Source organism: Serinus canaria, chromosome 1 (genome assembly GCF_022539315.1).
Source record: "Serinus canaria isolate serCan28SL12 chromosome 1, serCan2020, whole genome shotgun sequence".
In the NCBI taxonomy this organism is placed as follows: domain Eukaryota; kingdom Metazoa; phylum Chordata; class Aves; order Passeriformes; family Fringillidae; genus Serinus; species Serinus canaria.
The window spans coordinates 83,258,602-83,275,741 of NC_066313.1; the positions used below are offsets into that span (position 1 = coordinate 83,258,602).

Here is a 17,140-nt window from a genome sequence, read left to right on the forward strand (position 1 = left end):
AATAGTGCCCTGAGTTTTCTCTAGCTTTTATTACATACTCAAAACTTTTTGTGACAAAAAAAAGTGAATGTATGTCTATAGAACAGGACAGTCAGGGCATTTTCTAATTTTTCTCGCCTGGTCTTAGGTTTCTTCTCTAATACCTATGGTGATTTCTTTTAAAATAATCCTTTGTTAACTCCTTCTATTCTCATATGACTTAAATTTTAGAGCTTCTGAAACCCAAAATGAAATTCACAGTAGTCAAGCCTCCTAGTGCTTTTTCTAATCCTGTAGAGCATGGAGAATAGGATGTTCACCAACCCTCACCACCAATGGTTCCAAGTCCAGTGACTTTTCAGTGCAAGGTCCTTTTTAAAGGTCCTGTGGAAGAATCAAAAACACACAATGAGAGGTTGAGGCTTACATATTAACTTTCATGTTTCAGTTAAAACATTAAGGGGAAATTAATTTTTTGTATTTCACTATAAAAATACAGTTGCACACAGTTGTCACGTCCACCTTCGCTTTGTGTTTTTTTGCCACTCTGCCTCTATTGCAGCCAGATAATTGTTCCTTTGCTGCATAGGCTTTGGTTTCCAAGAGAGTCTTAGGCTTTTCCTAAGGTATAGCAGGAAGGAAAGCTGGTTGCTCGTTTGCATAGAGCAAACTTTTACAGGTAATTTCAGATTCCACTTGGTAAATTCTGATCAAACTTGTGATTTTTTATTTTTGGTTCATAAATGTCTTCTTATGTTAAAACTGCCCCATCTGTGTTGTTTTGGGATTTCTTCCTAGTTGGTTTCAGTTTTAAATAAAAAGTGGAAGATGGAAGCCTGCTGTCTGAATTTTATCTGATATAAAATACTGGGATTTCTTTGATTTTTAACTTATAAATGTTCCCCTTACTTGTGTAACATATTCTGGATGCCTAAAGTAAAAACAGATTCAAAAGACTTGAGATGTTATTGAAGGCTCTTAAACTGCAGGTTTGACCATTGCATTTTGGAAGATTGGTAGGTACCAAAAGGCTCTTTTAAGGGAGTCCTCACTGATTATCATGTTTCTTTTTTACCTTAATATCTTCTATTGTTTCTCTGTACAGATACTGAGCATAATAAATAATTGTTTGGACTGCTGTGGGAGATTTTTAGGTGACTTGTGTCATAGAATATAACAACCCTTTTTTGAGGCGGGTGGTTTCATGTCTTTATGTATTACTCAGTGGAATCTATCAAAGCTTATTTTTGACAGACATGTATTTCTTATTCTGTTAGGTTCTGTATCAGAGTTTGAGAGACTTACTGGAGTATGAAGGAAGTGTGGAAGATGATATGATGATAACGTTTCAAATATCTCACACGGATCTCTTTGGCAATCCAATGATGCATGATTTAAAGGAAAACGGTGATAAAATCCCTATTACAAATGAAAACAGAAAGGTACATTCAGCTTTTTAAACAGAATCTGGAGTTCTTTGATATACTGTATGTAGAACTGTGTAGAACCCTACAAAGGTTTGGTTTCACTTATAATTTTTAAGTTTAAAAAGCTTTTAAAATTGCCATAGCACAGTGTGGTTGTGAACAGAAAAGGCTTCTATTAAAGAAAGTTTTGATACATGGATATGTAGCTTCTGGGTGGGATGTATGACCTGTTTGAGCAGTATTTGAGACTTGTTCTTTTGTGTTGCTGAATAAAAACTGAGCTCAGATAATTTGCATACAATTACAGAACTATATGTTCTGTACTATTTTGGGGTCTTGTATTTTTGGGAGGTATTTCAAGTGGCATGTGTTGAAACACTAAGGTTTTTTGGGGTGTATTTCCTTGCAGGAATTTGTCAATCTGTATGCTGACTATATACTCAATAAATCAGTAGAAAAGCAGTTCAAGGCCTTTCGGAGAGGATTCCACATGGTGACCAATGAATCTCCTTTGAAATATTTATTTAGACCAGAGGAAATTGAATTACTTATTTGCGGAAGTAGGGTAAGAATTTTAAATACACACTAGAGAGTGGAGCTTTTTTTTTGATACTAAGTATATAATTAGTGGTCATCTTTAAAAATATCATCTTCTTACAGAATTTAGATTTTCAAGCACTAGAAGAAACTACAGAATATGATGGTGGCTATACAAGAGACTCTCTTATTATTAGGTAATTTTTTCTAATTTTGTAAAGATAAAAAGCACTTCATCTGCTTGTTTCTTCATAATGATTTTAATATTGTAAGATTTAGTAGTTTTGTAGTACTGGAGATGCAAATGTCATATGTGTAATTTCACTTTTCTCAAGTATTGTCATTACAGAAGAGGAGATGGTATAAGCATTGTTGAATCAATATAATTCCTTAGGAAACAGGAATAATAAAATAGCTGCAGGACACAGCCAAATTAATGTTTAAAGACAGTTAAACTGCAGTGTTTAGTAATATTTCTGATTTTTATTTCTGAATCTCATTTATTGGTAAATACATTCTGAGAGTTTTGGTTTATGAATGCAACTTGTAAACTTGATGTTAAGACTGATTAGAATTATTACACCTTCAAAGCTCAATTACTTTTGAAATTCATATTTATACCAAAGAAAGTTTACAGTTTATTTACTTTTTAATTTCTTCTTTGATAGGGAATTCTGGGAAATAGTCCATTCATTTACAGATGAACAGAAAAGACTGTTCTTACAGTTTACAACAGGCACAGACAGAGCCCCTGTGGGAGGACTTGGAAAGTTAAAGATGATCATAGCCAAAAATGGCCCAGATACAGAGAGGTAAAAAAAAAAAAAAAAAAAAAATCTGCATTTTGCTTGTTTTTTTATAAATGGAAGTGAATTATGTGCTTTTATATTATTAACCTAGTTAAATCTGAAAGTTGAATCTGTAAGAAAAGTTTATTTTCTTCAAATTCATTATTTTTCAACTTGTTAAATAGAGATGTATTTCTTTTGCATGTTCCAAAATCTGAATTCTTGTATTTTTGTCCCACAGGTTACCTACATCTCACACATGCTTTAATGTACTTTTGCTTCCGGAGTACTCAAGCAAAGAAAAGCTTAAAGAAAGATTATTGAAGGCCATCACATATGCCAAAGGATTTGGCATGCTGTAATAAGTATAACAAAAGGGATTTAAAAATGATGGTGATGATGTCCCTGTCCAAAAAGGCCATAAGATAGTGAGCTACAGTAGTCACCTGTGTTTGTGCCTCCCTTCTCTACTGGGGACATTGGGCTGGAACAGCAGATTTCAGCTGCTTATATGAACAAAATCTTTATTTTTTCTTTTAGCGTGAAAGTGTTACATATTCTTTCACTTGTATGTACAGAGAGGTTTTCCTGAATATTTATTTTAAGGGTTAAATCACTTTTGCTTGTGTTTATTACTGCTTGAAGTTGAGCCTTTTTGAGTATTTACAAGAAAACAAACTGTACTCTCCCAAGGAAAATATTGCCATCATTTGTAGACCATGTAACCTTCAAGTATGTGCTATATTTTTGTCCCTGTATCTAATCAAATCAAGAACTGTACTTTTTGAAGAGTTTGCTTTTGAAACTTGAAGTCTTGAAAAACAGTGTGATGCAATTACTGCTGTTCTAGCCCCCAAAGAGTTTCTGTGCAAAATCTTAAGAATCAATAAAGATGGAAGGGAGAACTTGGAATGTTAAATTGCAGCCTTGAGAACTTTACTTTAGTCACAGCACAACAATTAAAATTCATTTCACTATATGTTGTCTTCACATGTCTTGTAATAAACTGTGTTTTTAATTAGGAAACATTTCTTAGCATATGAAAGGGTAGAAATTTTAGTTACTTTTTTAAAAAAAGTTTACTGGGGAAAGTGCATTTTCAACTGAACAGCTTTAGAGTAGGGAGTGAAGTGTCTGGAAAAAAAGATAGGAAGTTTTTGCTATATTATAAACAAAGCATGTGGAAGTGCACTTAAAATGAAGTTCTATTCTTAATTGCCTATTATGTTGACATTTAAAATAGACAATCCAAAGTCTTCCCTACATGTTATGTCATCATTTATTTAATGAATCATTTTTCCTACCTATCAAGGCACATGATCAGTGTTGCACCATAGTCTAAAGGGATGGCTACTGTATTTTAATCTCATCTAACAATAAGCAAAATTGAACAATATTAAACGTGAGGCCTACTTCATGTTGTACACTTCCAGCCATTAAATAAACTGTTAGAAAGTAAGTACTAAGGTTATGTTCATCTACTACATAAAGTATTCAGTAGGTTTTTAATTTAACTCTACAAATCATATCAGAAATAAATCCTTTACCTTTCTTAGTCTGTGTTTAATGTTAATTTCTCCTGTTGCAATATATGATGAAGGGATTCTGCATTTGTAAGTGCAGATGGAACTGGCATATCTCTTTTCCAATACAAGCTGCAGCGGGTGTGCAGAGCTGAGCTTGTGCCTTGACAATTGCTATAACTGGCTACTAGCGATCCAACCCGTGACTGTGTGGAATTGGCATTAAAAGGCTTAGTTTTGAAATCATTGGAAAAAGAAAAGATGTCTTTCAGGACTATTTTAATAAATTCTTTCTAGTAATAGAAACAGACAACTGTTATGTAACTATGATGCTGAATAAAACAATGACCTTTTTTCACCATGGTTCAGTGAAAAAGAAAACAAGTTACTTTCTTACTTTGATAAATTAGATATTAAATGGTTTGATTAGACGTTGTTGTAGTACTGAATAATTTGAGGTTGCAGGTACGGAAAGCTCTCCACAAGTGAACTGTAGTGATGTCGGGTCCAGCCATGTTCTCCTCTCAAATTCAAGCCAATGCCAGATGGCCCGGACACATGGGACTGAAACTTACTGGGGAGGGAAAGGTGCTGTCTGTCTTCTGGCCCATCTCAGAGGTGGCCCTTAGGGCCTGCCCTCTTGTATGTCTACCTTGTTGTATGTCCCAGAGGAGGAAACCACAAGATACCCTACCTCTCAGTGTAGAGTGGTTGACAACAGTGCCTGCTGAGCCCTTCAAGTTTGGAGCAACTCTTACTCGTAGCGTAGGTGGTAAGAACATTTGCCAAGTGCCTTAAGGTTATTCACTGCAAGCATGAACACATCATGATACTGTGTTCACAGTCTGATGTGTTAAGCTCTATCCCTGTAACTCTTCTTACACTAATTTAGCTGTGGTTTGTGGTTGCACCCAGCTGACAGGTGTATGTGATTCATGTTGGGTTTTTTTTATATAGGTCCAAAAGCTGTGCAGACAGCATTACTGGATAGCAATACAACATTCTCTTAATTGTTGACATTGTAAATATGCTCTTTCTGTTTTCCTTTAGCATTAAGATTAAAATAATACATAATGGTATTGGCCTTCAAAAGCATAAGTTGTTTTTCAAGGAATCATTTTCAGGTAAGATATAATACATAATATTTGACTGATTTCTCATGTAAATATATACTGCCTCCCCCCAGATACCACTGTATTAGAACCTTATCTCTTTAGGTCTGGTGTAAGTGCACTAGTTGCTCGGCAGCACCAGCTGATAAGGTTTAAAATAAATAAATCTTGAAGTCTTATAGCTGCAGGCTGCATTCCTGTCCTACAGAAGTTTCAGCCAGTGTTCTGTTTGAAGGGCAAAATGTCATTTTAAATTGGACTTGATTTGGGGTTTTTTTCCTGGCTCCTGGCACACCTGGAATGTCTTTCACAGTGTCTAGCAAAGTTTAGGTCTACAAAACTTGGAGACTTAAGTGTACTTATGTGTCATGGAAATACCTCTCTTCAGTGAGACAGAAGATTCCTGTTCCAAGGCAATAGTCTGATGCCAGTGTGGTGATGTTCTCTCCACAGGGTGCCAATGTGTTGACAAGAAAATATTTTGGACATCTCAGCACTGCCTCATTTGACAAATGAAAAATACCTCTTCAAGTATCTCCTTCTGCACCCTAACCGACTGCCTGAATGTTTCCAACATCAGTGCAAAGGGGCCATCAGGCTTCTGTGTATTGTACCATCACATGCTTCAAAAATTATAGTAGTGCAAGAGAAGTAATGCCGTGTAAAGAGTCATCTTAATGTGGCACTGTTTCAGATTTAATTAGGAGTGAAGAAATGATTTTGTTTAGTTCTGGAGGTATGTTAGCACATAATGCATAAACAGAGACTCACCTTTTGAAAGATCAAAGCTTTTGCTTCTTGCTAAAAAGATTTCAGGAACAGCTGTCAGCAGTGAGCATAGTTCAGTTAACTAAGGAATAGTGTTTTGTGAACTTCTCACTGGGCTTGTCTTCCACTTGGCAGGCAGCAGCCTGAGACAGAATGGTGGCAGCCAAGTGGACACCTCCAACCCTGCATTCTGAGGAGAGCTGATGCTGAAAAGGGCCCAGGGCTCCAAGGAACTCCGTGTTACAGTAGTCAGTCCATGCCTCTCATCCAGCAGTGGCTTCACTGCTGAAGCAGGAGCTTCCTGTCCCATCTGACACCATACAGGTGTGATGGACCTAGTGGGCTCAACCTCCCACTAGGAGCTGCAGTGTGAGCTGCCCACATGCCTGCTTGGGCTTCTGCTCTGTGGAGCAGGGAATTGGACACAGGTTTCCATGCTGCTGTATGTTTCCAGGACAAAGGGTTCCATGCTGATGTTTTGGAAAAGGACAATCCCCACATCATCAGCTTTAAGGTGTTTCCTTCGCATTGCTGCACCCAGTTACCTCCAGGTAGATTTTTATTCTCACATGAGGATTAAGAATTTCCTGGTTGCCTCAAGAGTTTTTATGTGAATATGAATTGGGTGGAATGTTTGAGCTATGCTTTATTTATTATGCAGAAAAACTCCATCATTTCAGCATGCAAGATGGAGCAGGAATTTCTTCCAAGTTAAGCTATTGAAAACCAAGCTTTTCCTAACAAGATCTGAGTTTATTATGCTTAGTCTGAGTCACAAGAGTTTGTGATTAGTTACAGTTCTTGTTCATAGCTGAAAGTTTAATTTAATTGTCATAAAATCTGTAAGACCAGTGGGGACTTAATAAAATTAATTTTTAAAAATTCAGATTTATACTGAATCATGGAAGGAATGCTGCTTTGGAAATAAGAGTTAATACTGGCATTAGTCTTGAGGTCATTTCTTACCCAGATGAATTCATGAAATCCATGAAATGTCAGTACTTTTATCCATCTGAAGATGTCTTCAGCTGTTGGTTCTTATTGTTCTTCTTCATTAACCCAATTAAAAAGTGTGTGGGAAGGTGATTTTAGTTGTAGATATACAAGTATAGTTTTGTTCTGTTCTGTATTTGTAGAATACATCAAGAGAGCAGTTCTGATAAACAGCTGAAGTTTGCCTAGTGTGCTTGTGTTGATGGATGTCTTGCTCAATATAGATCCTGCGTTGGGATTTCTGTGTGGGGAAATGTCCCAGAAACGAAGACATTGGAGATGCAAGTGGAGGGTGGGAATCATTATTCTATTTTAGGACAATAAGATTGTGTTAGGAACTCCTACATTATTTTGCTGGGTAGGTTTTTGCATAGTTTTGAGACCTAAAAATTGAGACCAGAGCTGACTGTGAAAGTCAGACAGCCAATTGCTGGAGTTAGACTTCTGCCCTTTGAAGGACAGGCAGCACAGCTCAATGGCAAACAACTGCACATGCAGGGATGCTGCTGCTCCTGCAGCCTTGGCTCACAGCTTGGACTGACCAATGTCAAGTGAAGATAAAAACTGCAGAGATTTGTGGCTCAGCTGCTACATGCAAAGCTGACATGAAGCCTTTCTTAATATCACCAAAGGCTCTGGTGTATCTGCTGTGCCACTGGGGTCATGTACAGAGAAAGTCCTTTAAAACTGTCTTCCCACTGCAACCTTCTGCTTGCAGACCTGTAAGGACAGCAGAGGGAGCAACAGTGCTCAGGAGCAAGTGGCCATGAAATGGCGACTAGCTGAACTTCCCTGTCCCAGGCTGAGCTGCCATACATCATGTGTTGCTGCCTTTGATTTAATATTTCCTTTTGCAAGCATCTGTGTTTGAGCAGCAAGGGATAAAGATCAGGTAAGCCAATATGTTACTATTGAAGGGGTTTTGTTTCCTAATATAACTGATTTTAATAAAAATTGGAAACTTGGCACAAGAATGTTTTCTAGATGAAAGAGTGTTTTCAAAAGAAAAATCTCCCTTGTGCCATGCACACTGATTTTTAATTTTTGTCATCTATGCATGGAGAATACAATGAATTTTGTAGCAAGGCACCTGAAATAAATTACATTTTGGTTTCTCCAATATGGGTATTTTCCTTTAAAAGCTCAACACAGATCTCTTTGTGAGCATTTGATAAGGGTTGCTCTTGCACTAGGTGAGAACATTGCTGCTGTGCCAGGAGTTGTTCCAGACAATATCCTCAGGCCTTTCGGAAGCAATCTTGCTCCAGACCTGCAGCAGTTTGGACAAGAAGTTTTGTCATCCTAAACAGCTTTGATTTTGGAGGAGAGGATTTCTCATTGTTTAAGCCTTAGGAAAGGTTTCCTGGGTTTGGGACCACCCCTGCCCTCTGTTGCCACCTTCAGAGGATAGATTAGTCCCTTCTTTCTCTTTTGTGCTCTTGGCTTCTCCAGAACAAGGGCTGGCCTGGAGCCAGCGCTTTTGAACACCATGTCCTGCTGCAGCCCAGCAGTGACCCTTGGGGCAGTTGGTGGCAATGATTTGCCTGCTGCCTCCAAGCCAGTGCTGCCGGGTTTTGGGTGGTAAAAACAGGCTCTTCCAATTGGTCTCAGCACGTCCTGAGTTTGCTCTGAAATTTTCCCTTTGCCCTGCCCAACTGAGAGTGAAGCTGTGTAGGACTGAGCCCTATATGGAGCAGGCAGCACTGCTGTGCTGCACAGCAGGTTTGCTCTCAGCACTGGCAGTGGCTGGGGAGGGGGAACATGCCCTTCTGGAGTTATTCCTGTTGCCCATTGGTCTGGCTCGGGTCCCTTCTGGCCACCAAAGTGTAAATCAGTTTAGAAAACTCTACAGGGGCTCCCCTGTCTGCTTTCTCTCTCTGGCTCCAGATTGCAGTATCACTTCTGTACTAACCTCCCTTCCCTGGTGACAGGAACCTGAGCAGCTTGGGGTGTCTCCCTTACCCAGCACATCTGTCACCCCTGCTCTAGGGTGGCTGCGGTTTTGAACTGCCACCAGCTCCCCAGAGGTGCTGCATGGCTCTTTTCTTGCTCCTCTTCTTCCTCACCACACTTTCTCTTCTTGGGCTGCCAGTGCTCACAGCTGGTGCAGTCAGGTTGTGGCAATGAAACTGCCAGCCTTGAAGCCCTGAACTGAAAGTGTTCCTGCTTGGGACAGCTCCTGTGTCAATCTGCCTTGAGCCACGAGCCTTGCCTGTGCTGTCAGTGCTCAGGCTGAACCATGCACCAAGAAGCCTGGCTCTGGCTGACGGGCTAAATGAATTGTGGAGGCAACCAATGTGTTTGGAAAGGCATGAGGTGCTTTGCTAGAAAAGCTCTGCAGCTTTGTGCTGCTAGACATAAGCTTTTTTCCTGACCTTGATGCAAGTGTGGTCAGAGGGAGCTTTTATTGCTAGGAGATGAGGCACTGGGTTTTCAGTAGTCAGAACTTAAAATTCCCACCTCTGGATCATTACCTTCACTGATAGTACCCAAAGCTGCTGCTGTAAGAGAGGACTTCTGTGCCAAGCATTGGACCTGTGAACAAGCACCCTGAGGACTTGCTTAAAACAGCCTAAATTAACAAGTAATCTGAAAACAGTGGGAATCCTACTGCAGGAAGCTGGGTTAATTACCTGCATTATTCTGCAAGTGAAATATTTGTACTTTGATGAGGAACTGGCAATTGGTTCTCCTAAAAAGAGCAGATCTTTACAGCACGGTTGAACTGATTCATCAGACCGGGTGGCAGGCTACACAAAAAAAAAAAAAAAAAAAAAAAAAAAGGTTTTGTGCTTCTCTCCTTCTCTGGAAAGGCAAGTAATGCCCATGCTACTCACCTAAAGGGGCTGCTCAGGTGTAAGCACCTGGAGGTGGTTCCTCTTTCAGGGAAATGAGGGGATGTTACTGTTGGCTAGAAGAACACAAAGGTGTGGGGTTTTTTCCTCGTCAGAAAGTTAAAGAAATTACATATTAAAAAGCTGAGAAATTAATAGCTCTTTATCAAGTTGCCCATTGTTTTAAATACAGCCATGCTTTCCCTGATTTTCCACATTAGTGTTCTTCAGTTGCCCTCTTACAGAAAGGCTGGTACCAGGCACCACTAATGCTAAGGAAAGAAAATTGGAATAGCATCCATTAGTAAATTCCTTCCATACTTCTGCACTTCTGGTTTTAGTACTCTACTCCTGATTTACCTGTACAAATAAGAGAGGCCTCTGTTAGAGCTGGCTAGTGTTCTCAGCCTCTTGGGAAGGCAGCCCATGGAAGCTGAGCCATTGGCACTGCAACCTGCACTCTCCTTGCAGGAGCCCAGGTGATCTCCCAGCTTCTGATGAAGGAAATCTGTGAGAACTGCTGCTGCTTCTGGAGTAAAGCTAATGTTTGTGCTCATCCTTAAATAACTGCTTAAAGAGTGCAAGCCTTTCCTCCTCCCTTTGCTCCTAGGGCATGGAAGAGGGAGGATTGCCAACACAAAACAGCAGAACTGTATTTGCTGCAGTGAGGCTGCAAGAGCAGCTGGCAGCAGCAAGCCTCAGCCCTCGTGAGCTGGAAATGATTGCAAAATCTGAATTTCAGAAACAAAAGGCCTGACCATCTTCAGCCCTAGTGCTTGTTCCTCAGAGCTTGTGTGGTTTCCCCCTTCAGGCACCCTTCTCATGCTCTGGGCTATGAATGGGATTGGGGAGGAGAGGAGAGTCCCAGATTGATGGCTTCCCTCAGGAAAGCTGCCACAACTGAAATCTTGTGCTTTAACTGCCTGTACAGTTGCCAGATCCATTTAGTGCATAATTCATTTTGCTCTCAGGGATACATGAGATGTTTTTGCAAATGCTGAATTATGTAGACAAGGGTTTGATTCATTCTGTTTGTTCCAGGTTGGAAACATTAATAGAAGAGCTGGGGGACCTTGAAGCCAAGTGCAAATGCTGTCATCTTCTTGAGGGTGAAGAGTAGCTCTCCTTCAGTCCACCTGTGTCACCACTGGACAGCCTGGCCTAGGTTTGGCCTGTGAATGTCTCATCTTTGGTGCCAGCAGTAATACAGACACAAGTGTGTCTTCCAAAGCCACCAACACACGGACCAGCTCAGAGACAGCACCAAGGACAATGAGCAGTTTGGTTTCTAATGTAAAGTAGAGCCCTTGTATTGTACATTAATAAATATTTGGCAGGAATGAAACTCTAAAGCAAATGCCTTGGAGAAAAGCATGATTGTACTTTCCCTGGGCTGTTTCTGAAGAAAGAACTGCACTGTAAAGAAAACCCCAATCCTTGGCTGTACAAATACATGAGCTGTTTTGCTGTTACTGCTGCTTCTGAAGTCTAGTTCATTGAATTTGCCGGGGCAGTTTTCTGCTGTAAAAACTGTAATGTAAAATAATAGGGGATGAGGGTGAAAGGATAGGGAGAGCCCTGAGAGAACTTCAGAGAAGAGCAAGACTGAAATTGTTTACTGTCAGGGTAGAGGGTCCACAGTTTGAGGCCCTTTCCCTGGAAAAGCTCACTCCAAGCAGCAGCTGGAGCATGGTGTGCCACTCCACCACCTCTCCTCTCCTTTTGCATGTGGAGCAGATGTTCAAACCTCTCCGACTTTGCCCATCTGGTGTCTCACTCAGCACAGGCAGTTTGGAGCAGCAGTGCCAGCCCATGGCTACCTGCTTAGGCCCATGTGAAGTGAGTGCTGTGGCCATTAAACCTATTTCTAGATTCAGGCCTATGTTCAAATGCTCTGTAAGAACTGCCCTGTGCTTAAATTCTCTCGTGGCAGTGTTGAGGAACCAGCCCAGCCCAGTCTGTGCCAGGCAATTTTTGCAGGTGACCTGTGTGCGAGTAGCAGAAAGCTGCACACGCTTATTTCTGCTAGACAAGCCACTGTCCCTGCCGTGCCACCCTGCCTGGAGCTGGAAGGGAAGACAGGAGATGGGTGGCAGCAGCCTGGCAAGTTCTGTGCCCCATGGGACTTGGAACCCCTTGGGCAGTGGCATAATGGTCAGTCTCTTGTGCCTGTGTGGGACCTGCAAACACAGGGATGCTGTCAAAACTGGGCCCAGGACCAAAGCTGTGTGCCAGCTGCCCTGTAGTGAGGGGAGACACCATTCCCACACAACTTTCTGTCACTTCAGATCTCTGTTCCAGCTAGCAATTTTCCAGGCCATGTAATGGTGAAATGATCAACATCTTTCTGAAACACTAAAATCTAGAGGGATATGGGTAAGAGAAAACAGAGTTGCTTGAACATTACTCAAAATATTTTAATGTACACGCTGTAGCCACATTAAAGAACAGGAAAAAACATCTTACAGAGATGAAAGATGCCAAAGGATGTGATTTCATGCCAGAAGCTGTATGTTTCAAAGTGACTGAAGCCAACAGCATCAAAATGCTCCTTTTCTGGTGTATGAAAACCAGATAAAGAGGCACAGAAAGGGAAGAGCAAACTGATAGATTAGGCTGTTCTGATCCATCAGGTAAAGACGCAGTCCTGTGGTTTTTAGGGTTTTTAAACAGGTATAAATTTGGTATAAAGAGTACTTTAAACAGTTTTACTCATACATACCTAGTGGGCTGGAACAGCTGTGCTATGCTGGGTAGATAGGTATTTACAGAGAATGATGGAGAACATGTCAATATGCATGAAACCCTTACCACATACAATGGGTTTGAGTCACACACCAGTGAATGTCAGCCAAGGTGAGTATGGTACCTGGCTCTGTCACAAGGTGGAAGTTCTAAGTTGAGCAGCCTGAGACAGCACTGTCTGTGCTGTCTCAGGCTCCCTGCAGGGAGCCCAGCTCCACCTCAGCCCTGCCAGCCTCTGGGTGGGACCAAGGGCACTACACCCCTGCCAAAACCAGCCTCTCAGAGCTCCCCCATTTCTCTCAAGCCCTTAAAGAAAAGAAGGACAAGATTCAGCTGATGGACCAATACTCCTGAGTGCCACTGACCACAAAGAGATATTGACTACTTCCCAAACTACTTATTACAATCAGTGGATATTTTGATAATAGAGGTTAAGTCCAATCTAGGGAGGATCTGTAAGCATAGCTGGCTTCTAGGCTAACACTAACATGAGTTCAGACAAGGGCCATGTGTGGATATTACTACCCAGTTGTCCCTTGGCCAGTGTTGCTGGCAAAGCTCCATTCCTTAATCACTGACAGATTTGTCTCCCCCCCTCAGCAGGCTCAGAAGTGTCAATAGAAGGGAACAGCTGCTTGCCTGGAGACGAGGACTTACTCTGAGCAGTTGTACTCAGTTTAGCAAAACTGTCTCTTTCCATTCCACTGCCACCCAGTTAAACCACCCTCTTCTCAGTGGGCTCCTCACCAATTTTCCAACAGGCCATTGATCCCAGATGCTGTCATAACTCAGGCCTGAGGACAACTAAAATCAGAGCACTGCCCATAGTAACACCTGATGCCACTGGAGGATGCCATGCCATACATGCTCAACAGCCTCCACTATTCCAAACCTTCCAAAAGCCAGTGAGATACAGGAAGATGAAAGTAACACTGGGAAAGTTGCAAGACAGCAAAATACTGTACAGCAAAAAATGAAAGCTAGTATCTTCTGCATTCTCCCTAACTACAAAACAAACAAACAAACAAACAAGGTAGTGTGACAACTACTTTGGAGAAAAGACAGCAGTTAAGAGCAAAAGGAGATGGAGTAGACATCCTCAAGGAAGAAAACATAGGCCTAAGTGACCAGAAAGGCTTTGCAACACAGGGCTTGTTATCCCTGTCTTGCAGAAAGCCTGTTGTGGGGGGAAGCTGCATGGCAGGCAGTGACAGCCTGCCCTGCCAGCCCATGGGATTTCTCACTAGCCTCCCTCGGGACTGCTCACTTGCCAGGGAGTTCACTCAGCACCCTACATAGGGGAGCTGCACACACCAGGGCCGTCTCTTCTCCTCCCTGGTTTGGTGAAACTGTATTACCCTTCCACCAGTGAGCTTTAGGGGGACTCCTTTCCAAGTGAGGATTTTACCAGCGCTGATGAAACTGGGCTAAAAAAACCAGAAGGGAGCATCCCCTGTTTTCTCCCCTAGTGAAGCAGCTGCAGAGCAGCAATGGCTGTCACAGACCCTGCCAGAAGGGACATGAATGAGCACTGCTACTCTGTCAGCATGGTCCTTTGTGCAGAGCCCAGCTCATTAGAGAGAATCACACTAAAGCATCAAGTGCACAGCTGTTTCAGACACGTGCAGGGTGCACTGCAATGGCCAGGTACCTGACACTGCTTAGCTGTTGTCCAACTGCTTGACCAGACTGTGAAAGAACAAAAATTTTGAGAAACCCAGACATCCATCCATGCATTTAATCAGCTACCAAAGTGGCAAGTTAGAGCAGGGTACCCTATAAACATTTTTTAAGCTTTTAAAAAGGAAAAATTTAATCTCTTCTACTTCAAGTACGATGCCTTCTTAACACACAATGCGCAGGAAGAGACAATGTGTCAAGACCTACAGGTACCAAATACAACAGACATTCTGAGCATGACTTGTAAGAAGCCCACTCTCAGTACAAAAAAGTACCAAGTGCTGGACCAAATCTCCCCCCAAGAAGAAGGTGGCAGCGTTCTATTTACAAGAAAATACTGCTTCAGTTAAAAATGCTAAAAACCATTCTCTTGAGTTCATATAAAAATAATTATGTCTATGTATGCACACACATATTTACATACATTTATGGCTTTCAGTGCTTCAACTTTCTCCAATAAATGAGGAACTATAAATACTCCACTACTGCTTTTTCTCCTCAGGTTTTTCACCCTCTGCTTCTGCAATTGATAAGCTGCCACTACCGTATTTTTTCACTCGGGTTTCTACTCTGGCAAGTCTCTGTTTCACCTTTTGTTGAGATGCAGTGTATTCTGCCATGAGCCTCGCAAACCTAGTCTGCAGCGTATCCAGAGCTACTTCGAGTCGTCCTATTTTTTCTTCCAAGTCTTTTGGGTCAGCTCCCGCTTTTGCTGCCTCCTCATCTATTAAATTGTCTTTCATCAGAATTTGACGTCCTTTCTCTTCCAGAGCCTTTTTGGCATCTGGATATTCTGTGAGGGCTTCCATTAAATCATCCTTAGACAAGCAGAACAAATCAGAATAACCAATACTCCTGATGTTGGCTGTCCTCCTGTTGCCAGATTTGCTACCTTTGATGTTTAGGATGCTGATTTCACCAAAGTAGCTGCCATCGCTTAGGACTACAAATTGGGTTATGCCATCATCCGCCACCACAGCCAATTTTCCCTCTTTAATAATGTACATTTCTCTTCCAATATCTCCTTTTTTGCAAATGTAGTCACCAGGACTGAAGACCGTAGGTTTCAGCTTCAGCACCAGCTCAATGAGAAGTCCAGCTTCACAATCCTGGAATATACGCACCTTCCTCAGCGTGTCCAAATGGACATTGATGGCAATTTCAGCCTTCAACTTGTCAGGCAGATTTTTGAGAACTTCCTTCTCATCTACCGTTTTCTTGTTGGTCCAGAGATAATCAAACCACTTAATAACCCTGGCTTCCAAATCCTTAGTCACCTTTCGGAATTGCATGTACTGTTTAATGGAATCCACTTTGGCCTGGAACTCTGCCCTGGAAGCATTCATGTTGGAGATCATGGAGCCGACATTACCGACAATGGTGGCGAAGATGAGCACGCCCACCAGGAAGTCGATGACCACGAAGAGATACTCCTCGTCCTTCACCGGGGGCGGCGTCTCCCCGATGGTCGTCAGTGTGAGCGTTGACCAGTACAGGCTGTAAATGTACTTCCTGGACAGGCGCGCGTACTCCGGGACGGACACGTTGGGATACACCCAGGTGTCGGTTCCGAACCCGATCACCTTCGATATCGCAAAGTATATGCAGGCGTTCCAGTGGATGATGATAAGAATGTATAACACCAGATTGCCAATACGGAACATGTTTGGATAATTTGTCCTGGTCTCGGTACGGTCAAAAAACTCAAAGAGCCGAGCGATCCTCAGCAAGCGGTTAAATCGGAGCTCGGGGTAGTTCAAACCAAGCTTGAAATATGCCAGGTCTGTTGGCACAAGAGACAGCACGTCCAGTTTGAACTGCACAGTTTTGGTGTAATGTTCTCGTAATTTCTTCTCATCCTTAACTAGCAAGCCTTGTTCAAGGAAGCCTTCAGAGAATAAAAAGATTTTACGTCAGAGTAAAAATACCATCAACAGTAGTAACTAAACATTCCAGGCCTAAGAATGTTAAAATTTGTACTGTTTGCCTACAGATATTGAGGTCATTTAATTGCATATTTAAATATTTCAATCAAGCTTCAAAGCTGATATATGATGACTAAGAACAATGACTCTATTATCACCACAGTGCTCCCTCAGGCTTTCCACTCTTTCCTGCAACAGCTGTATCTTTTTCTTTAAAGTATCTTTGCAAAAAAACAGGGATATTCAAATGTCTAATTTTTCATGAATCACTGGCATGAGTCATAACTAAAGTTAAGCAAGTGTTAAGCAATTGTGTATAAAATAGGAGTGGAATTTTTTAAAATAAAGACCAAGAATAAGTAGGTATAATAGATTGTTGGAAACTTTTTCCAAACAATATCAATATCCTTGAGAAAAAGAAATGCAGTTACCCCCCTCTCTAAGTCATGTTTTTCCTCTTGTGTCCGATGTTTTTCCTCTTGTGTCCGATGTTGATTTTCCTTGGTTTGAATTTTGTGTTTCTAGTGAGAGAGCTACTAAGGAGACTTTCACACATCAGTATTTCCTCATTCCAAAGACTTTGAAAAGTATTAAATTTAAAAAATGTACAAACATATATAAACTGCAGTGAGAGACATTTACTGCAGACAGTACAGTCACAGCTCTCTTTTGTGCCTCTGAGGGCATTAAAAATGTTCCACGAGGAACAACCTATGCACTGCAAAACACTTGCTGCAATTGCAATGGAGATATCCAACTGTCAGCCCATTGGGCCACTCAGGAGAAAAAGTCCACTGAGAAAACACCAAAACATTCCCAGTATATCCTG

The 17,140-nt window shown here is 41.5% G+C and overlaps 2 protein-coding genes across 12 annotated transcripts in view; one reads left to right on the forward strand and one right to left on the reverse strand.

The window, feature by feature from the left end:
* The window catches only part of UBE3A (ubiquitin protein ligase E3A), a 59,558-nt gene extending 48,125 nt beyond the window's left edge, over nucleotides 1–11,433 (forward strand). For 5 of the 9 annotated variants that reach the window (XM_050971440.1, XM_050971445.1, XM_050971427.1 and 2 more), the window contains 5 exons: nucleotides 1,257–1,421; nucleotides 1,816–1,971; nucleotides 2,067–2,140; nucleotides 2,612–2,755; nucleotides 2,973–11,433. In XM_050971440.1, the coding sequence (XP_050827397.1) occupies nucleotides 1,257–1,421; nucleotides 1,816–1,971; nucleotides 2,067–2,140; nucleotides 2,612–2,755; nucleotides 2,973–3,093 (660 nt within the window). In that variant the 3' untranslated portion in view covers nucleotides 3,094–11,433. The remainder of the gene's footprint in view (nucleotides 1–1,256; nucleotides 1,422–1,815; nucleotides 1,972–2,066; nucleotides 2,141–2,611; nucleotides 2,756–2,972) is intronic. The other 4 variants (XR_007776968.1, XR_007776970.1, XR_007776972.1 and 1 more) reach the window with 4 other exon arrangements.
* Nucleotides 11,434–12,357: 924 nt separating this feature from the next.
* Nucleotides 12,358–17,140, reverse strand: part of CNGA3 (cyclic nucleotide gated channel subunit alpha 3) — a 30,158-nt gene continuing 25,375 nt past the window's right edge. For all 3 annotated transcript variants that reach the window (XM_030235015.2, XM_030235017.2, XM_030235016.2), the window contains one exon: nucleotides 12,358–16,274. In XM_030235015.2, coding sequence (XP_030090875.1) covers nucleotides 14,869–16,274 — 1,406 coding nt within the window. In that variant the 3' untranslated portion in view covers nucleotides 12,358–14,868. The remainder of the gene's footprint in view (nucleotides 16,275–17,140) is intronic.